General features: G+C 35.4%; 1 protein-coding gene across 14 annotated transcripts in view; it reads left to right on the top strand.

Moving 5' to 3' along the window:
• Positions 1-23885, top strand: part of LRRC7 (leucine rich repeat containing 7) — a 586672-nt gene that overhangs the window by 99630 nt on the left and 463157 nt on the right. For all 14 annotated transcript variants that reach the window (XM_051857607.2, XM_051857612.2, XM_051857606.2 and 11 more), the window contains exon 2: positions 22731-22828. In XM_051857607.2, coding sequence (XP_051713567.1) covers positions 22731-22828 — 98 coding nt within the window. The remainder of the gene's footprint in view (positions 1-22730; positions 22829-23885) is intronic.

Here is a 23885-nt window from a genome sequence, read left to right as displayed (position 1 = left end):
TCTGTATGTTACATTTACAACCTCTACCAATATATCCATATTATAAGCAGCAAGAAGGAGCATGGCAGGAGACAAAGAGAAGCTGAGCCTGACCCATTTAAGGAGTTTTCCCAGAAATTCATATTGACTTTTGCTAATAGCATTTTAACCTGGATCAGGTTCTATTGCTACTCCTAGATTCACAGAAGATTGAGAAATAAAAATTTTAACATTTAGGCACATTATTACCTTGGGAAAAATTGGAGTTCAATTAGTAAAGAAGGAAAGAATGTATATAAGGCAGCTACTTGGGTCTTTCAGAGCATTATGGTACTTGGATAAAAATACATGGACATTGACTTGCATATTAATTGATTTAAAACATCTATCCTTTATTTTGTAAATTAAATATACTGGGATTATCTCACACTACATGTAAATAAGTTAAACTATAGTTTGTACCTAACATTAATACTTTCTGAATTAGAATAGAAATCGAGATTAGTGCTTCATAGTAACAGCTTTCCAGATAACTAATCCTATGAACTACCAAAATTCTCAGTTACTTTTAATGGTGTTTGACAAGTAAATGACACTAATTATTTGCAAAGAAATAGTAAGTGGCTAGTCAAGTTTTGAAATTTTATCTATGAACATTACTCTAGGGATTACTAAAAATTAGTTTCTTCAATTTATGAAATGGATATTAGCTGCCAGGTAGCTCTACTGGCTTTTGTAATGATAGTGATCTATATAAAAGCATGAATAAAAATTAAAGTGTTTAAATAATGTAAGCAAGGCCTGATAAACTATGCTGCAAATAGAAAATATTTAACCTTTTTTACTTGAGTTTATAGCACTAAGGCAGGCTAATGCTCTTTGGAACAATGTAGTAATTGATTCAGGTTACGTATTTGGCATGGTAACTGTGTTGACTACCATATTTCCAATTAACACTACTTCTGAAATACACCTAAACTTAAGGTGTATTTACAGCTCTTATGTTTTCCAGACTTGTGCTGGTTTCTGTTTATTTAACATTCATCAAATTGAATACTGACTGTCTGAGCCACTTTGATAGATATTGATATTATAATAGTAGTGAATGTGGTTCAGTTTCTGCACTCAAGGAGTTGATGGTATGATCTAGTGAATGCCAGTGGTAACCTATGACTGCCAGGATCTACAGTTCTAGAGTTAATCATTACATTGCATTCTGAGTGAAAGATACCTCACCTATGTTATAATGAGAAGGTTCTGGGTTGAACATCTGTGTATTATAGCATTTACTTTCCCACCGTAATTGGAAAATTAGATTTTTTTCCAATAGACATATACTATCTCATAATGTCATTTTGAGGATTAAATAAGATAACATATAGGCATCATATATGCACAATACATTTCAGTTCAAAAAGAGATGTTTTCCCATTCACTTGGGTAAGTGTGCGGACTCCAGAGTCTTACGGCCTGAATTCAAATTACAGCTCCACTGCTTTCTAACTGTACGTGACTTTGAGAAGAGATTTCCAGTCCTGTGAAATGCCTACCACATGTGGTTACTGAAGTTACTAAAGTATTTAATTCATGAAATAATCTAATCATACACTCTGAATAAATTTGGGTGCGCGGGCCCAGCTACTCAGGAGGCTGAGGCTGGGGGATCGCGTGAGTCCAGGAGTTCTGGGCTGTTGTGTGCTATGCCGATCAGGTGTCTGCACTAAGTTCGGCATCAGTATGGTGACTTCCTGGGAGCGGGGGACCACCAGGTTGCCTAAGGATGGGTGAACCAGCCCAGGTTGGAGACGGAGCAGGTCAAATTTTGATTATTAACATTAATTTAAATGGAATTATTAAATTTAGTGTCCATTTTATCAGATAGTATTTAATACATGTTTTTCTAAGCATTTTATGCATCTTTCCGTGCATTTATTAGTAAAATATAGTAAATGTAATTGAAAATTCCATTTATTTTTAAATATCATTGTTTAAATATTCATATTATACTACAGTAAAATTAGAACACATTTATTGAGTGTTTACTGGGCACTAACTAATCCTGTGAATATTTTATGCATATACTTAAAGAAATCATGTACTTCTCAGAACAAAGTTTGCCACTGTGGGATTTAGAGGTTTTATTTTTGAATTGTTATTTTCTTCCTTGCATAGTCTTAGCTATAATTTAGATGTGAGGATTCTCAATAACTGGATACAAGATAAGTAACATGAATAGATTCAGTACTTTGTGTGTAGACAAAAAGGATTGACCAATGAAATACTTAAAGAAAACCCAGATATGGAAAATCATTTAAAATCAATATAAAATCCCAAAGTTATGGGAGAGATTAAGAGTTAAGCTTTTGTATTAAAGCAGGATTTTTATTTTAAATCTTATCCTGTATTCACACTATAGAGTCAATCGCTCTCCTATTTCAATCTAAAATTAAAAAGATGAGCTCAGAACAGTGTTCTTTGTCTTGGCAGTATCCGGTAAGAAAATTTTTGTTAATGAAATAGTCAATTAAGCTTTTTCACAAAAGCCTAGTAGATATGCAAATTGTATCTTACTTTTTAGGACTACCATAACAAAACACCATGGACTGGGTGACTTAAGAAACACAAAGTATTTTTTCTCACAGTTCTTGAGTGAAGAAATCCAAGATAATGTATAGCAGGTTGGGTTTCTTCTGAGGCCTCTCTCTGGCTTGCACTGTAGCCTTGAATACTATTTCCTCTGTTTACTTCCATACTCCTGGTATCTCTTTTGTCCAAACTTCCTCTGCTTATAAGTACACCAATGAAATTGGGTTACAGCCTCTCCCAACATCCTGATTTAACTTAATCTCCACTTTAGAATCCTTATCTCAATATAAAGCCAAATTCTGAGTCATTGGGGATGAGAAGTACAATTTCAACATAAGGATTTTGCAGAACTTTTCATCCACATCCCCTGATTACCAGCACTGTGGCTTAGCGAGTAAAGCCACCTCCTGCAATGCCAGCCAACATCCCATATGGGCAACGGTTTGAGTCCTGGCTGCTCCACTTCCGATCCAGCTATCTTCTATGGCCTAGGAAAACACTACAAAATGGCCCAAGTTCTTGGGGCTCCTGCACCCGTGTGGAAGACCTGGAGAAGCTCCTGGTTCCTGGCTTTGAATTGGTGTTGCTCTGGCCATTGTGGCCATCTGGACAGTCAACCAGCAGATGGAAGACTTCTCTCTGCCTCTTCCTCTGCCTCTGTATAATTCTGCCTTTCAAATAAATTAATTAAAAAAAAAAAAGAATAGCATTAATACAAAGCAAGCAGTAGTATGAAATGTGATGTCTTTCAAGACTTTATGATCAAGAACTTACTTTTTTTATTTAAGATTTATTTATTTATTTGAAAGGCAGGGCTAGAGAGAGAGAGCGACCGAGCACTTTATCCGTTAGTTCACTTCCCAAATGGCCACAACAACCAGAGATGAGCTGATCTGAAGCCAGTAACCAGGAGTTTCTTCCAGGTATACAGGGGCCCAAGCACTTGGGCCATCTTCCACTGCTTTCCCAGGCCATAGCAAGAGAGCCGGATTGAAAGTGGAGCAGCCGGGACTTGAATAGGTGCCCATTTGGGATGCTAGTACTGCAGGCGGCAGCTTTGTGGACTATGCTTCAGTGCCAGCTCCAAGAACCTACTCATTTTAACATATACATAAGGCAACATATTTAGTACAAAGACTGATAAAAGCTTCAGGAATAAGAGATATTTCAGCTTATACCGTTAAATTGATATATAATATCTTATTGTATCTATTTTTCTAATGTTCTAACTTACCTATGCATACACTGCAAGCCAGTGTAGAAAATTTACTTTTAGGTTTAAGAATTATATCATGCAGTGTTAGCTAACATGACTTCTATTCAAAACTAGCAAAATGGCTGCTGTTTGATGATTTTTAGAGTCTTCTTTGTAAAATAGTACTGGTAAAAGGAGAAGAAAATAAATTTTTGTGTAAAGGAAAACATTCAAGAAACAAGTGTTTATTTGCAGTCATTTAGATTTCAGTTATATGAGTATTCATAATGTGTATTGGTTATTAGCATTTATTTTGTGATCAGTGTTCTTTGATGTGCATTGTGGTGCTTATCATTATGGTGCTGCCAAGAACATAGCCCTCAAGTTCAATTCATTGTGTAAATCTTCTGATTGAGCAACAAACATCCAAATACATCCACCTGCATTTACAATAGAATTTTCATTCATTTAGTATTCACCCAGATACTATTTTTGAATGCCTACTATGCATTAGAAACAGTACTTTTTTCTTTACATCATTTGCCTAAGGAAGGATTTATATATCTAACCATCACCTCAGCTTACCAAATTGATGAATAATGCCAGTCTTCACCAATAATAGCTTCTTCCCAATATCATGCAATTTGCACGTCCCCAAAGATTTTGCAGAGCAATGATCTGTTTTTAATGATTGGAATGTGATTGTATTAGAATAATATTGGTAAATTTATTATTATCATCATTTTATAAGAAAAAACTTTTTTATAGTAAAAACACAGTTTAAGGAAAACTCCAGAATACTATTAATTACACTTAATATAGCCTATAGTCCAAACTTTGGAAACCACTTATCTAGGAAACAGAACAGAGGGAAAGGAAAAACAGTAAATTCCAGGGATACTAATAAAGATACACGAATAGAATAATGCATTCTTTCTCACCATGTTAGTGATTTTCTAATTAAAACATTAAAGTCACTAGGTAATATTTCCAAAAATGGCATTTAGCTTAATATATTTTAGACAAATGGTAAATAATATTCATTTTAAAAATTTTGAAGTCATCTACTTTTTGGCTTTATTCTCTTACCAAGACTCCTAGATTATTTAGCATAATTTTTAATACAAACATATTTCTCACAGTAAAAAAACAGCATTTCAAAAGAATATTTTATTAGAGATTATCTTAGGTCCTCAAGTCTGGTTAAATATTGACACATTTCTATAACATTAATAATAGTAAAAATAAATTTAGTGAAAATATAAAAGAAAGCATCAGGAAATAACCAACTTAAACCTTTACTACATTTCAGTTACTTAAAACATGGAAGAAAAGGAAAGAAGGAAAGGACAGAACAAGATATCAATATTTGATTCGAAATAAAATCATAGTAGTTGATTATGTTATGAAAGTCCACAGTCAGTTATGAAATGCCAGTTAAATACTCATATTATGTCTCTGTGTGTACTGCTAGTTTATGACCTAAATTCCCAGTGACCTAATTTTTCACCACCGCTTCTGTGTTACTAATAGTGATAAATCTTCCTTAAATATTATTACTCTATGATTAATCTGAAAGACTAAAAGCACAATAACATTTTAAAGCATAATGATTAATCAAGAACATTATAATTCTTTATGACAATAATTTATTAGAATTTCATCTTTTTTTGAAGAAATATTTATTTATTTATTAGAAAGAGTTACAGAGAGAGAGAGAGAGAGAGAGAGAATCTTTAATCTGCTAGTTCACTCTCCAAATGGCAGCAATAGCTGGGGCTGGGCCAGGCCAAAGCGAGGAGTCAGGAGCTTCCTCTGGATCTCCCATGTGGGTTCAGGGGCCCAAGCACTTGGGACAACTTCTGTTGCCTTCTCAGGGATAATTAACAGGGGGCTGTATCAGAAGTGGAGCAGCCAGGTCTCGAACCGGTGCCCATATATGATGTCAGCATCCCTGGTGTCAGCTTTACCTGCTTTGTCACAACACCTGCACTGCACTATCCTTTTATAGATGATTTTGTGTAACAAGAATTCTTTCAGAATAGTATATACAATCTGATATGAAATCAAATTGGAAAGTTACCTAGATTCTATAAATGAAAGTATTGTAAAGCTCTCCAGTGCTCCCTTTTACAGGTTGTTTGCATCTGAACATCTGTAAGTAAAATGCACACAGAGTATTTTTTCCTTGATGCATCTGCTACATAAAAATATTATAAAAGGTGATACTGCATTATTTCACCACAAGATGCTATTGATTTTTCTGGGTCTGCACAGAAAATGGATAGGATAAAAGGACAGAGAAAGTTAGCAAAAGGAAACTGGAGGGGTCATGCAGATGGATTTTCTTTCTATTTAACAATCTTGTCTGGGATTAGTGCTGTTAAAATAACCGGATTTTGTGATGTTATCATTCTCACTGTTCATTTATTTTGGAATCTTCAGCAGTGTCACAACCTGACTTATCCTTTGTGCTGTTATCAGACATTTCTGCCCAATGGAATAAATTCCTTTAATTTATTAATATTGAAAATGATAAGAAACTATTGTTTAAAATATGTAAACTGTCTTATTGTCCTTCATAGCAGTGTTTTTTTAACTCATCACCTTTATATTATTAAAATGGAGATTTAATGGCTCTGAATTGAGCCTAGGGAAATAATGTAAATTCTTAGTAATATTATTGCAATATAATACAAAACAACCAGTGTTAATAGAGGATTTGGGAGTCAATGAAATGTGAATCTTATCTTTCCGAAATCCTACCTATGATATTGCTGGTATCCTACTTACATACTTAGCATTTGAATACAATGTTAATGTTTTTAAAATTTTATGTTAGCTTTTTTTTCCCTTCAAAATATATATTGTCATAGCAACTGAATTTAACTTTAAAAAAAAAACTTCCATTATTGTTAGCATGAAGTACTAAATATCCTGAAAGTGTCTTCCCATGAAAACAACTAAAAAGTCTGAATGCAATGTAAATTAAATTCTTCATTTTCTTTATTTTTTGAGATAATGTATTTTTATTTTACATCATAATCAAAGGCAATGTCCCTGCTAAATAAAGAGTTCAACAAATAGAAAAGTAAAAAGGCCATATAGTCCAGGAAATTTAGCAAGGGCTATCAACAATAATCAAATGCAAAGATGTTCAACTTCACTCATATGAAGTTTAAAATAGTCACAAAAATCATTAAATTGATGGAACTATATAATTCTTATCAATTTTTTGACTAAGATTTTTTTTTAAATTGACATAATACTGGCAGCAAAATTGATACACACAGGCATTACTTTTTTAATTTTAGCTTCCAAAAATAAGGGAAAACATGTGGTATTTGTCTTTCTGTGTATGGCTAATTTCACAGAACATGATGTCCCCCAGTTCCAACCATTTTGTTGCAAATTATGGACACCTTGGTTGATTCTACATTTAGGCTGCTGTGAACAGTGCTGTTACAAACATGGTTGAGCAGGTATCTCTGACACAATGAGTTCTTGTCTTTGGGGCATATACCCCGTAGTGAGACTGCCTGATCATAAGGCAGGCCTATTTTTAATTTTTAAAGAAATTTCCATGCTGTTTTTCATAGTGGTTGCACTAATTTGCATTCCACAACAGTGTATAACAATTCCACTTTCTCCATATCCTCGCCAGCATTTGTTGCTCTCCGTCTTTTGGATAATAGCCATTCTGGCAGGAGTGAGGTGATATTGTGTTTTTGATTTGCATTTCCCTAGTGGCTAGTGCTATTGAACATTTTTTCATATATATGTTAGTCATTAATTAAGTTTCTTTAACTGAGTTTCTTCATCGGCTAGAAAATGAGGAAATAACCAAAAGCTAAATCAAGGTGAAACCCCTAGAAGGTAGGTAAAAAGTCAATTTTACCTTAAAAACATCTGCCAAATCCTTAGGGATCTTGAGCTCCCATTTTAGTGGCTATAAGTAGCCCTGCAGTCAGAAAATAAAACTTAGATATTCTTTGGAGTAAAACACATCCCCAAGAATCCTCAAAAATACTGTCTAATGCCGGTGCCGCGGCTCACTAGGCTAATCCTCCGCCTAGCGGACCCAGCACACCGGGTTCTAGTCCTGGTCAGGGCGCTGGATTCTGTCCCGGTTGCCCCCTTCCAGGCCAGCCCTCTGCTGTGGCCCGAGAGTGCAGTGGAGGATGGCCCAAGTGCTTGGGCCCTGCACCCCATGGGAGACCAGGAGAAGCGCCTGGCTCCTGCTATCGGATCAGCGCGGTGCGCCGGCAGCAGCGCGCCAGCCGCGGCGGCCATTGGAGGGTGAACCATCAGCAAAGGAAGACCTTTCTCTCTGTCTCTCTCTCTCACTGTCCACTCTGCCTGTCAAAAAAAAAAAAAAATACTGTCTAAGAAATATAAATTCATTATATAAATTCAAAATCACACAAAGAAACCCAGAATAATCATATCACAAATTTTCAGATAGTGGAGTTTTCCAAAATACATGCATCTCAAAAAATAAGGAAAGGCTATTTGGGAAAAGAGCAAGGATCTATAAAAGTATATAATATCTAGGTAAATTTTTACAAATAGAATAGGCAGAATTAGACACCTGTAAAGTATGAGGATGCATCCTGAGGTTAACAAAAACAGGAAGCCATTTTCACCCCTATGTTCAAAGGAGTATGGAGAAGGAGAGGTTACTAGAAACTGGAGAGAGCTGCAATTGTAGCGATAGCAAAGGGTCATCCAGGAGTAATTGCAAACTGATAGAAGAATGCGGCTTACTGACCCACAGCCTATTAAGGGGTTACGTGGGAAAATAAATTCTGCTACCTTTCTCCTTCCGTACTCTAATGTCCTGCTGCTAATCTTCATTGGACATGTACTGCTGGAAACCAGAGGCAAGGGAATTTTGTTGATTCATGACATAGGGATTACCCTACCAGAATACAGGGCAAAATGGAGACTGGAGGAACAATAGGGATTAAAAGAGAATTCCCAGCACAGGAGATGAAGTGTCAATGAGAATAGGGAGAAAAGGGCAGAAGACAGAGTTTTGAAACGAAAAGCAAAGATAATCAATGGAAAAATTAATGATATTTCAGAATTGCTGAATGTAATTCATCTGAGATCCAAAAACTAAACTCAGTATAGAAAGAAACTCAAAAATAGATAATATCATAGTGAAACTGAAGAACACCAAAGACAAAAGATTTTAAAAATTAGCCAAAGAGGAAAAAAAATTCATCTTCCAAGAAAGGAAAGTCATGTTAATATAGTCATACTTTGTAGATGTTTCAAATTTAACTCTGGATCACTATAATAAAGCAAATACATCAATAAAATGAAGTACAAGGACTTTTTGATTTCCCACTGCATATAAGTTACGGTTATACCATACCATAGTCTATTAACTGTTCAGTGCAATCATGTCTACAGAAATATCATGCTTTAATTTTAAAAAATTAATTTCTAAAAAGTGCCAGTGGTCATCTGACTGCAGTGAATTTTAATCTTTTTGCTGACAGGGGATCTTGCATTGATATGGGTGTCTGCTGACTGATCAGACTAGTAGCTATTGAAGGTTGGCAATTTCTTAAAATACGACAACAATGAAAATTGCTTCCTCAGTGCACTTTTCTTTGCATAGAAGATTTCTCAATAGCAGGTGATGCTGTTTGATTGAGTTTTACCCACTAAAGATCTCTTTCAAAATTGGAGTAAAGCCTCTGAAACCATAATGCTGCTTTATCAACTTGCTTGATACTGCATTATAAATCCATATTTGTCATTTCAATAATGTTCACAGAATCTTTACCAAGTGATTGCATCTCAAGAAATCACATTCCTTCCTTAATCATCCATAAGATGCAGCACCTCACCTTTTGAAGTTTTTATATGAGATTATAGCAATTCAATTTAGTCGCATCTTCAGGTTCTACTTCCTATTCTAGTTCTCTTGCTATCTCTACCACATCTGCATTTACTTCCTTCACTGAGGTTTTGAACCCCTTAGAGTCATCCATGAGGTATGAAATAAACTTTTCTTTTTTTTTTAAACTTTTATTTAATGAATATAAATTTCCAAAGTACAGCTTATGGATTACAATGACTTCCCCCCTCCATAATGTCCCTCCCACCCACAACCCTCCCCTTTCCCGCTCCCTCCTCCCTTCCATTCACATCAAGATTCATTTTCAATTCTCTTTATATACAGAAGATCAGTGTAGCATATATTAAGCAAAGATTTCAACAGTTTGCTCCCACACAGAAACATAAAGTGAAAAATACTGTTTGAGTACTAGTTATAGCATTAAATCACAATGTACAGCACATTAAGGACAGAGATCCTACATGAGGAGTAAGTGCACAGTGACTCCTGTTGTTGACTTAACAAATTGACACTCTTGTTTATGGCCTCAGTAATCACCCTAGGCTCTTGTCATGAGTTGCCAAGGCTATGGAAGCCTTTTGAGTTCACTGTCTCTGATAATTTTTAGACAAGGCCATGGTCAAAGTGGAAGTTCTTTTCTCCCTTCAGAGAAAGATACCTCCTTCTTTGATGACCTGTTCTTTCCACTGGGATCTCACTTGCAGAGATCTTTCATTTAGGTTTGTTTTTTTTTGTTTTGTTTTTGTTTTTTTGTTTGTTTGTTTTTTTGTTTTTTGCCAGAGTGTTTTGGCTTTCCATGCCTGAAATACTCTCATGGGCTTTTCAGCCAGATCCGCGTGCCTGATTCTGAGGCCAGAGTGCTGTTTAGGACATTTTCCATTCTATGGGTCTGCTGTGAATCTTGCTTCCCGTGTTGGATCATTCTCTCCCTTTTTGATTCTATCAGCTAGTATTTGCAGACACTATTCTTGTTTATGTGCTCCCTTTGGTTCTTAGTCCTATCATTATGATCAATTGTGAACAGAAATCGATCACCGGTACTAGTGAGATGGCATTGGTACATGCCACCTTGATGGGATTGAATTGGAATCCCCTGGTATGTTTCTAACTCTACCGTTTGAGGTAAGTCAGCTTGAGCATGTCCCAAATTGCACATCTCTTCCCTCTCTTATTCCCACTCTTATATTTAACAGCAATCACTTTTCAGTTAAGTTTCAATACTTGAGAATAATTGTGTATTGATTACAGTAAGAGATATGAAATAAACTTTTCCCAAATACCTGTTAATGTTGATATTTGCCATTGAATCATGAATGTTCTCACTGGCATCTTCCATGGTGAATTTTCTCCATAAGGTTTAATTTGCTTTGCCAAGATCCACCATAGAATGGCAGCTTTAGCTTTTAAAAAATGTATTTTTTAAATAAGCACTTAGAAGTTAAAATTGTTCCTTGATCCATGGGCTACAGAATAGATATGATGATAGTAGGTGTGAAGACAACAGTAATTTCATGGTATACTTCTATCAGACTTCTTGCATTGTCAGTGAGCAGTAGTATTTCTAAATAAATCAGTTTTTCAGAGCAGTTGGTCTCAACAGTGACTTAAAATATTTTCTGAAATGTGTTATAAACAGATGTGCTCTCATCCAAGGTATATTGCTCCATATATAGAGCACAGGCAGAGTAAAATTTGTGTAATTCTTAAGGACTCTAGGATTTTCAGAAGAAGAATGAGCATTGGCTTCACCTTAAAGTCATCAGGTGCATTAGCTCCTAACAAGTCAGTCAATCGTTAAACCTCTAAAGCCAGGCTTTGACTTCTCTCATGCTTATGTAAGTCCTAGGTGGCTGCTTTTTCCAATAGAAGACAGTTTTGTCTACAATGAATATCGTGCTTATTGTAAACACCTCCATCAGTTATCTTAGGTAGAACTTCTGGATAATTTGCTGAAGCTTCTACATCAGCACTTGCTGCTTCAACTTAGACTTTTTTTTAAAGGAAATCACATCTTTTTAATTTTAATTTTAATTAGTTTTAACAGATTCAATGTGATTTATAGATACAATCCTGTGACCCTACAATTTTGTTAAGGAAAAGCAAAAAGGTTTCTTTAATGCTCCCAGAACTGGAACAGACTTAAACGATACCCATGTGAGGATTCCAGCCTTCTCTCTCTTTTTTTTTTTTTTTTATTTATATATTATTTGACAGAGTTAGACAGTGAGGGAGAGAGACAGAAAGGTCTTCCTTCCATTGATTCACCCCCAAAATGGCCACTATGGCCAGAGCTATGCTGATCCGAAGCCAGGAGCCAGGTGCTTCTTCCTGGTCTCCCATATGGGTGCAGGGGCCCAAGCACCTGGGCCATCCTCCAGTGCCTTCCCGGGCCACAGCAGAGAGCTGGACTGGAAGAGGAGCAACCGGGACTAGAACCTGGCGCCCATATGGGATGCTGGCGCCACAGGCAGAGGATTAACCAAGTGAGCCATGGTGCCAGCCCCAGCCTTATTTTCAAATAGGAACATAACTGTGTTTGTTCCTGAAACTCATCTTCCTAAGTGAATTGGTCATGTTGATTCTTCTTTCCCAAGTAAAAGATACAGCATGTTCCATTTTCTTATCTTAGTTAAAAAAAAAAAGATTAAAAGTATTTTATGCATTTAAAAGTCCTAAAATTACAGATACACTTGTGGTCATGGTGTTTTCTTTTTCTCATCAATGAGTCACAGCCATTAAACACTACTGACTTGATTAACATAACAGTTCATTTACTTTTTAAAAAATGCTGAGTGTTTCTTGCTCTTAGTGGTCAGCACTAAAGGCAAAATCTAGAGAATTCACCAGAGAACACTGTGGCAGCACTCAAAAAGTTCTTAGTGTCTTAAAACCATTGGTTCATGGGCCACAGCTATTGTTTAAGCAATTTATTAAGCATAAGAATGAAAGAAAAGTAGACCGAAGGTATAATTCCAGGAAAGCACCTGGCCTTTACATCCTAGAGTTATAAACAATGTGATGTAACTTACATATTCTAGATTATCATATGTGTTTACATGATTTAAATTAATGACATTTATTCATATTCAGCTATTCTCCCCAGTTCACATAGAGAAAGGAATGCATGCTTTCCTTGCAAAATCACTATTTTTTTTTGATGCATGTATTTTCTTGCATCAAAACAGCTATGGTATATGACGGTTTTACCTTCTTTGAGATATAATAAGGCTCCAAGGAAAAGTGAAATAATCTGGGCATGAGAAGAGCAGTTTTTGGCCAGTTGTGTTCAGGTAGTAAGATGAGCAGGAACCAGAAAGTATGAATTGAGTCTGGCTTTGTTGTTGACCTTAGTTTCTTCATCTTCAAAAGACTAAGGTCACAGATTATTTATGAAGATAAATATTGCACATCAGTATGTTTTAAGGCCATTTATCCATTTTAGTGCTGTATAGAGCATAAATGTATTTAATTCATTCGTTTATTTAAAAATACATACTTAATCTCTAGCATATTCAGTGGATTATGCTAGGTCATATAGAATGATACAACTTCTGCCAAAATCCAGGGTAAGAAGATACGGGTGTAAGAACCCATGATAAAACAGAGATTCCAAGAATAATTGAGAAGGTAGGCGAAATCATAAAAGGCTGTTTTAGAGGAGAGACTATTCAGTGTATTGACAGCATCATCTCATCTCATAAAGAACACCACTGAAAAGCATGAAATCCCTATATTCATACACCTGTCTTCTTAGGGTCAAAATAGGTGAGGAAAGAATGGATAATAGGAACCAAACTTTGCCTGTAACTCCATTAAATTTTATTGATTTATAGGTATCCACGTATTATATGACTGAGAATTTCAAATATTCATGGAAAATGGAATTAAAATATAAAAATAAGACATTTATATTATCTACAGTATAGTTCAGATGAAGTCATGTTTTATCTCCAATAGAGTTCTTTGAAGAAATTCTTTAGACTCTTGAACCCATTTATTTATAATTTACTTTGAAAATTCTGGTCTTCTTTGTACCTGATTTAAACACAGTAGTTCTGGCACCCATTGAGCAGAAAGTTTGCTTAACTTTAGTTTTTCAGTCAAAATTGGGTAAGCTGAACCAACTAGGATGTCTGAGGTGCTGGCTACTGTTTCTTCTGATAGTCATCAGTCCTCTCAACAGAATGCAAACAAGATTAATTTTTCCAAGCAAATTTATATGAATGATTGACCAGTATGTGTTTAATCTTTAACATCTTTTCAATCCTTGTTAAAACAAGTTATCCAATTATAAACTGCTAATTTCTTTTGGGCATTACTACCATGAACTTTTTGTAAAACATTAGTGATTTCACCATTTTTCCACCCAAGATTCACCACAAATTTGCTGTTTGTTCTTGCTTCAATTTTACTGGAATTCATGTTGCTCTGACAAGGTTTCTTTTCAAATTTGTCCTTGTCTTTTCAAACTAGATTCTGGTCAGACATGTCAAAAGAAGTTAGTCAAGTTTATTTTGGTGCAGAAAAATTTTTAAATCCATGCACAGTTTTTCTTATAACAGACATTTTTCATGGATGTTTTAAAGACACCTCATATATCAACCTATTCTAAATATAAAATTTTAAAATAAACACTTTTCATATGACATTAAATTTTTGAAAAATGGGTAGTTCATGTGCAATTTTTATGTTTTTTATTTTTTAACTTAAAAATTAAAGTTTTTTTCTAACTCTCTATTTTATTTTTTTAAAGGAATTTATTAATACATTAAGTTTGTAGGGTACAGAAAATGTGATAATTACTACAACACAATTATCATGTTAATGTAATATTCATATAAAGAGAACAGATTCAATGTAGTTCCTAGATATAATTCTGATTCTTAGGAAGTAGGCAGGCATACAGACTAAAACTGATTAGGTTTGTGAGCTGGAAGACCATGCCTTCGCCATGCTCCTGTGTGACCTCACGCCCTGATACCTTCACCATGCCCCTGTGTGACCTCATGCCCCTACCTGGCCACACCTGGGTGCCCACCAGCCAATCAGTTTAATTAACCACTCCCCTTTGGAAGTGGGTTAAAAGCCTAGGACACAGTGTGTCCAGGCTTCTCTCTTTGCCCTGGTCTCTTGCCAGTAGGGAGCTTACTGTAGCCCTGCACCTCCAGGGCACGTGGCCTTTGGGTTACCTGCCCTAGGCTTCCCATGGCTGGTCGCTGGTCCTCCATATGAACCCAGATTTACCTCTCTCTCTCTTAGATAATGCTTTCACTCTTCTGTGCATCTTTCTCACTAAATAAAGGCTTAAAATGTACCATGCTGCCTCATTTATGGGTGCCGGTATTTAGAATTCTTCTTTAAATATCAGGCAAGAACCCTCTCGAGCTTATTAATATTAGGGATTTGTTAATAAGCATATGGTGATATTTTATGGCACCCCAAATTCCGGTAGCATATGTGGCATCTTGGATGGCACCTCTGGGGAACTTTAAAGGGCCACATTTTTTGTATAGATTTTAGGGGGTCATCTCCGATTTCACTTACATCGTTCTTCCCCCCTTCCTGTCCTTCCTTTTTTCCTCTTCTTTTGAATTTTTGAGATATTTTTAATTTACCTTGTAGTCAAAGGCTTAAAACTCCACTAAATAATAAATAGTTTAACAAGTAAAAAATAAAAAGATTATAGTTTAGTGGGTTATACATAAAAGCTATCAAGTAAAAATCAAGTAAAAGCTATAATCAAGTAAAAGATGTCTATTTCACTCATATACAATAAATTTTAAAGTAATCACATCATAAACTGAGTGTTAGTAATCTTACTAAAGTAACATTTATATGTTTCTGTATTGTCATTATAAATCTTATCTTGCATAATTAAGTTGGTTAACCATTAGGTCCTTTTAAAAAATTCTTACCATTCTTTAATATTTAAGTTTTTATATTGCCAGCTCTCTTTTTTTTTCCCTTGGAAGTAAAATAAAAATCTTTTGAAAATTTTGAATATAGTGACCTGCTTTTATTATGCTTTTGTTACACCTTTGCCATCTTTAGGAAAATTAATTTGTTTTTGTATAATGTTTCTAGTAATTTATTGTTAATTTATGTAATTTATTAGCTTTTTAAATAATTCTGAGTTTAATGAACTTGATTGGTGTTCCTTTTTATAGGCAATGGAAAAGATTTTGTAAAGACCAGCACTAAGGGAAGCTTGATATTCCTTGTGCTGGCTCAATGTTAATAATATACTTTCATAAGTATTTGTGATTTATGACAATATTATTTTGTGCATGAGTAAAAGAATAATTTTTAAGTAGGAAGGAAGAAAATCAGTTTAAGAAAACTAAAATTGTGTGAATAGTATTCTTCCTGAATAACTCAGCAGCTTGATTTCACCCCTAATTTTTATGCATGTTCTTGTGGTTAGTTTCATAGATTTTTCATGGATTTTTTTTTTTTTACTGTAAGATCTATAGAGTAAATTCCATTCACATTCCAGTTCTGATTTGTTTTTTATAGAATAGAATCTAGATTTTTCAAGAGCTCCTTAATGATACTCACCCATTTTAAGTTCTATTTCATTGAAAAGGAAATGGTAAATACTATACTATCATGTTTCCTATTTATTTCTCTAAATGTATAGTGAAGTAAAAATGTGTTTCTCCTTTCTGAAATGATTTCTAATCCTTGTTTTTGTGGTAAATCATTGCTAATTTTACAAATCAGGAATTCTTACTCTTTTCCAACTTGATGACTTCACCTGTCTTTCTGTTCTGTTAAGTATTTCAGTCTCAATCTAAGCAGGTAGGTTAAGATGTGGTTTCTTTTTAAAATCATCTTGCTGCTTAACTTCAGTTTGTCCTTTTTAGTGGTCGACTCAAGATATTTGGCTAAGATAATTGGGTATTGATTATTTTTGCAGTGTTATTTGCAGTTCAAATTGGATATTTACAAGCACTTGAGGGACTCTTCTCAATGATCATTGTGTGCTTAATGTGCATGCTTTCAGCAAAGTCCTAGTCTGGGGTGTGACTCACTGTTTTTCAGCCTGGACTTTCTTAAAAAAAAAAAAAAAAGCCAACACCCCACTGATAAAGCAATGCATTTTCCTCTGCTTCTTCAATTTCTTCCTACTTTTCTTGAATTCATAGCAAATAAGGGAATCTAGAACCCTGGAAAGGTCACTTGAATTTAGGGCTTTTTGAAGATGGATGATCACAGCTTGCTGTTTCTACATTCTTCCCTTTCCTGAACAGGACAGAACAAATTACTGATTATTATTTCCAACAATAATATAGCAATTCTATTCTTCCTTTTCTATACACATGCACTGACACTACTTTCAATTTTAATCTGTATTTCTTATCTTTCTAAGAATTATTTCCATCAAGTGTTTATAAGGGTGGGGAACCTTTATTCTGCCAAGGGACATTTGGGTATTTTTAACATCATTCACCAGGCCATAAAAAATTATCAACTTAAAAGTTATACTGCTCTAGATTTATTGAAATTTGAGTCCTGCCTGTGGTTGCCTTAGCGGGTCCAGACCACATGATTTTGTGGGTCTTAAGTGGCCTACTGGCTGGATGAATCCATCCTTCATAGACTAACAGAAACATTTGCACTAGCCATATTCTCAGTAGGAGCTTCTAGACGTGTTACATTATCTCATATATTAATCACATGTGGTTATTGAAAATGAAATTTAAATAATTAAAATTCCATAAAAATTTTAAAATCACAAGTTTAGTTTCTCAGTCACAGTAACCATGTTTCAAGTTCTCAAAAGTTGTAGATGGGTGGCAGATACTCTATTGGACAGAACAGAACTTAAAAATTTTCGTCATTGAAGCCAATTGTATTTCATAGCTTACATTGTAGTTCATAGCTCCAGAATCAGACAAATATGGATTTAAATCCTAATTTTTGTATCCTCTGTGTGATCCTAAACAAGTCACTTCACATCTCTGGAGGTTTGGGATAACCATGGATAATACCAAGAATATGCATACAGATAACCTCGCGTAGGACCTGGAAAATAACAAGTATTTTTAATGTACTTACACCAATAGTGTAATTCAAACTTACAAGACTCTCCTGTCTTCAAATGATTGAGTCACTCTTCATCATTCTCTATCCCCTGTATATTCATTTCAACCAGATTTTCATACAAGCTTCACATTCTTCATTTAATAGCCACACAAGTATACCAGAACACCAATCTAGATCAATCTAAATTTGTTCTCTGATTCAGCTGAGTCTGCCAAGATTTCTTGATGAAATCCTTTCACTACTGAGATTTTAGTATTAAAAATGAGCAACTTTCAGGCACCTTTAATTGACCTTCAGGCTGCTTGGCAAACCTTTGATTGTACCTCCTTATCTACTCTTTTCATTTTATTAGTGCCAATCTAAACTATGGTCTCCTCACCTACCTCTGTAGACAACTTTATTACATAAATGAATACAAACATTGAACTTGCCTCCTATACATTTCCAGTATATTTTTTAAAATTTGTATTGGTTTTCAAAGGCCAGTATATGGACAAGTGTACAACTAACACTTATTTCATTTGAGAGAGAGAGAGAGAAATCAATCCCATCTGCTAGTTCATTCCCCAAATGCCCACCACTGGGGCTGAGCCAGACTGAAGTCAGAAGTTTGAGTGGCAGCGACTCAACCTCCTGAGCCATCACCTGCTACCTCCCACAGTTTGCATTAGCAGGAAGCTGGAATTGGGAGCAGAGAAAGATTAAAATGCAGGCACTCCGATATGGTATGCAAGCATCCCAGGCAGCAGCATAGCCACTAGGAGGCTGGCTTCTTTAAAAAAGTCTGATTAAAGTTAAAAAAAATATACATCAATCAGGACTTTACCTCATTCTATTGAAAGAAAACATTTAGTGCTGAGAATGAACGTCTGGAATTGTTAACAGCTTTTCAGGTGATTTTGAGACCTAGCTAAATTTTGCTCACACCCTCTGATTGCTGGTTCATGCTGTTTGATATTCATCTGGCTGCCCTTATTTCTTCCCAGCAGTTGAACATGTAGGCTGCACTTTGCAGACTCTTCAATGAGTTGTTAGAGCATCTGTCTTGCCTGTGGTCATCACACTTAATCTCTCCTTGCTGGAACTGTTAATACTCCCACTGGTGGCTTGCCAACCTTGAGAACAGCCAGGACAGCTCTGTTGCAGTATTCTGGCTGTGCTCCAAGTTTTCATTCTTGATCATTTTGTCTGACCATTGAATGCAAACTGTAGATCATAGATGACAGTGGTGGAAAAATTCAAGTAGACAGAAGTGTAATCTCAAGAACATGGAAGTCCCAAAATTATATAATAATTTGGTTATGAGCATTGCATCCTAAGGGTGTTTTGCTATGGACACAACATTTAGAATTTCAAAAAATAAAAGGAATTTTAATGTTTATCTTGTTTTTATTAGTATATAATTGTTACAATTTATAGTGAATTTCTTTGGGTCCAAGTTTTTTTTGGCAGTTTTCAAAAATGTAAAATGTCATTGATGGAAGCCATGACAATAGCAAAATAATAAAAAACCCATATTTACATACAATTACATATAAAAATGTGTATATTGGTATCATATTATATTTATATATCTTATACATGTAACATTTACATATAAATGTATATTAATATATTAAAATCATGGTTAGAAAGAATTTTATACTAATTAAATTTGCAGGACATAGTAGCTTCTCAGGTATTTTGTCTTCTAGTAGAATTCTAAATAACTGTGGGCTCATGGAGATAATCAATTAAGTAGCAACTGGAAGGGGTGGGTGTTCAGCTTAGCACTTAAGACACCTGCATTTCTTATCACAGCGCCTGGGTTAATACTGGCTCTGCTCCGGATTCCAGCTTGCACGAAAGCACATGCTGGGAAGCAGCAGGTAATGGATCAGCTGACTGGGTCTCTGCCATTCAAGTGAGAGACCTAAACTGAGTTTTTGGCTCCCAACTTCAGCCTGCCCCAGCCCCAGCTTTTGCAGGCATTTGGGTTGAGAACCAGCAGATGCAAGTTACCTCTCTCACACATTCTCTCGCTCTACCTTTCAGATAAATAAAAATAAATATTTACCTTTCAAAACATGAAGCAACTAGAAAGTTATCAAAAGTCAGAGAAGATTGAATAAGCCTGGGTTGAGCCTTTTACTTCCTGTGTGGCCATGAGTACTGAGCATTTGTGAGCCTTAATTTGCTTATCTTTAAAATGTTCTTTGAGACGGTTGTTCAAAGAATAAATGAAATAAATGGTAAAGGGTAATGTGACATTATAAAGTGTTTTCATTTTGCTAAGCCAAAGGTCACTATAAAATTTTGAAATATCCTCTAAATTCTCTAAGGAACAGTAAAATAGTATTTTATTTAATTCAAAAGGTTTAAGACCTACTTTTATCCATTTTAGTATCCTTGGATTGGATTACTGATTATCATTAGCAATTCTTTAAACTTCATTGATAAAAATGAAATAGTTTGTTATTATCATCCCTGAAAATTGATGATTCATATACAGGAATGTATTGTGCTTCTCTAATAACCAGACATTTGTTTAGCGAGAAGTTTTTACTTAATAGTCCTGTCCATCTTCTTTATGGAACAAAGATTAAATTTTATATTTTTCCTAACATATTGGACATTTAAAATACTAGTATGTGGTTACATTTTTATTTGTGGTAATTATGATCACTAATAGTTACATTTGCTGAGCTCTTGGACAGAATATAAAGCATATGGGGCTGGTGCTGTGGCATAGCAGGTAAAGCCACCACCTGCAGTGCCGGCAACTCATATGGGTGCTGGTTCAAGTCCCAGCTGCTCCACTTCCGATCCAGCTCTCTTGCTGTGGCCTTGGAAAGCAGTGGAAGATGGCCCAAGTGCTTGGGCCACTGCACTCTCATGGGAGACCCAGAGGAAGCTCCTGGCTCCTGGCTTTGGATCAGCTCAACTCTGATCGTTGCGCCTTTTGGGGAGTGAACTAGCAGATGGAAGATCTCTCTGTGTCTCTGTCTCTCTCTAGCTCTGCCTTTCAAATAAATAAATCTTTTAAAAATTTACAACACAATTTTCTATAGATATTTGCATTTTCAAGCTATATTTACTGCTTTTTGAGCTTGTAAGCATTAATAAACAATTATAAGTTCCCTTAAATTGTCATTGTTTTAATCCCTCATGTACATTACATTTTTTTAAAGCACCAATGATAGGTTCTCATTACAATAACATTAGGTAACCATCCCAGTACGAAGTTTTTACATCTTGTATTTCATACCATTTTAAATTCTACTTTTATGGGATTATCCTTTAGCAATTTTCTCTCCAGACACCAGAAACACAATCTTTTGTGCCACTAATCTTAGGACACCTTCCACCATGATACCCTAAACAACCATGCTGTATTCAATGGAATACATGCTAGGAACCAGAACAATTATCCAGACAAGTGTTATCCCTGCTTTAGCCAAATCTGTATTGTCAAAATGATAAATAAATGCCATGATTTTGTTGTGAATTTTTAAATCTCAAAAATTCAATAGCTTTTTTTGCGTTATATAAATCAGTAGAATGTGCCGTTGATGGTTAAAACATTAACCACAGAAAACATACTGCTAAAGATTTTCATTCAAGTTTGTGCTTGGTTACTTTATTGTTATCTCTGGTTAAAAGAATAATTTCCCTAGTATCTGATAGAGTTTATATAGCCACTTTTTTTTTTCAGGAAGCCACCATTATTAGAATTAGAAACCCCTTCTCAGCCAGAGCTTAAAAAGAAGCAGCAATTCTACTCTTGAAAATTGGTTTTTGGAGTGTTGGTTAAAAGCTGTGTTCTTCCTTTCTAAAGGGTGAGCTTATTCTTTATACATGTGTTTATTTTGCAAGTAATTACTGTTCAGTTAATAGGTCCCTATTTCAGCCAGCTTGGGCTTTACAGTGAAGTACAATGGACTGTGCGGAAAAGTAGCAGACAGTTGTTGCTTATGTTCTGAAGGTTGTGACGTCTAAGACCCTGTGCTGGCCAATTTGGCTCCTTGTGGAGGCTCCCTTTCTGTCTTGCATTTAACTTCCTTCCTGCTGAGTCCTCACGTGGAGAATAGCGTGAGCTCTGGTCTTTCTCCTTCTTATAAGGACACTAATCCCATCCTGAGGGATCCCATCCTCATGATTTCCTCCTAACCTAATTCCTTTCCAAGGTGTCACCTTCAAATTCCTCCGCAGTGGAAGGCTTCAGTATATGAATTTGAGGATGACACAAGCATTTAGTCCACAACAGTTTCTAATTGGAGAATGCTCTTGAGTTTTGCTTAAATGGGGTTTTTAAAATTTAAATTTGGAATGTTTTGGAAAAGTCAAGCTCTCTCCAATGAACCATAGTCTCTGTTACTCCCTGTCATATTTTATTTTCTTTTTTAAGATTTGTTTATTCCAGGGGCCAGTGTTGTGGTATAGCTGGTAAAGCTGCTCCCTGCAGTGCCGGCATCCCACATGGACGCCAGTTTTAGTTGTGGCTGCTTGACTTCCAATCCAGCTCTCTGCTATAGCCTGGGAAAACAGTACAAGATGGCCCAAGTGCTTGGGCCCCTGCATGCATGAAGGAGACCCAGAAGAAGCTCCTGGCTCCTGGCTTCAGATCAGCACAGCTCCAGCCGTTGCAGCCATCTGGGGAGTGAACCAGTGGATGGAAGACCTCTCTCTCTCTCTCTTTCTGCCTCTGCCTCTCTGTAATTCTGCCTTTCAAATAAATGAATAAATCTTTTTTTTTTAAGATATATTCATTTGAAAGCCAGAGTAATAGAAAACAAAGGAGAGACAGAGAGAAAGAGAAAGATTTTTCATCTTCTGGTTCACTCCCAAACCGCATGCAATAACCAGGCTGAGCCAGTCCCAAACCAGGATTCCAAGCTTGATCTGACACCCACTCCTGTCATTTTACTCCTTGTCCGATAATCCTAATGGCGATATCTGTCAAACTTTTGTAGGTACTTGAATTTGTGACCCCATATTTAGACCATTTAACTTGATGACTTCATCAAGGTTTTTGTTTTAAAGTACTCTTTTCATTTTGTTTTACAGGATGGAGAACCTAATAAGGGGAAGAAATCCCCCCCAATATCAGAGAAGTCCCTGTAAGGAGGTTCGTGCAGCACTTCGGAAGAGGCCTGAGGAGGAGTGTAAGTATGTTTAATAGGGTTAACTGTGTTCTAGTGAGCTTTGGGTGAGTAGCATAGTGAACTGAAAGTGTTAACATGTACATGTTTAGTCAAACAATAGAGATATTCAATAAATGTGTTTAATTCAGCTGGTTTTTAGAAGTAAATTAATTTATATTGCCTGAATGTGAGTGTTTAGAACACTTTTTTTTTTACAGAAGATTCTACTTGTACTTCCAGATGCTGTAAAGATATTTGGGTTCTATGTTCAAATGAGATGAGAAACTTGGCTACACAATTCACCACATGGTGTGTGTGTGTATATTAATAGTTCTAAGAAGGCCTGAAATAAAGAAACTTTTGAAATGTGTTTAAAATCAAGATTTTCCATTTGACCACAATGCTCCTTTAGCATTTTTTCAGACAGAGGACTCCTGTAAACTATTTTATTAGACTATAGAATAGTTATCTGGGTAAAATTTGTACTTGTCTTTCAAATTGAAACACTTGATTTAAACAAATTTAAGAGTCTTGAAACGTGGATGTGATGTATCTGACCATAAATTTGTTTTAGTTCATCCTTAAATTACTATATGTGAGAATATATAATTTTCTGTAAACACTGTATTTGCATATTCATAGTCTGTGACATTGTAGATTTTTGGAAACTTTTAATATTCACACTGTATAAGAGGAATTGCAATACTAACTTTCCTCATAGTGTTTGCATCTGATTATTTTCAGAGAACTAAATCACAATCCATTATGACAAAAATTTATCTTAATTTTGTCCATCAATAGGAATTTATTTTTTTTTTTAAGGATAAGCCTAATTTAATAGGTTCACTGAACTATATGGTTTACTGGATGTTTAAGATTATATTGATATTTTAAATTAGTTCAAGTACACAGTTCTGGGTAAAGACAAAATACATTATATCTGGGTACACTCATGGCAAGCAAAGTGTATTCATTTTGTTCTGTGTTATTGTAAAGTCGATAGATACCCTTAAGTTATAACATCTATGCCATTTCAACATAATATTAGCCTTCTTTTAATTAGTATCTCTATATCCTC

The sequence above is a fragment of the Oryctolagus cuniculus genome, chromosome 7, assembly GCF_964237555.1.
Source record: "Oryctolagus cuniculus chromosome 7, mOryCun1.1, whole genome shotgun sequence".
NCBI lineage: Eukaryota > Metazoa > Chordata > Mammalia > Lagomorpha > Leporidae > Oryctolagus > Oryctolagus cuniculus.
Note: the sequence above shows the minus strand (reverse complement) of the source record. Positions and strands in the feature narration are given on the sequence as shown.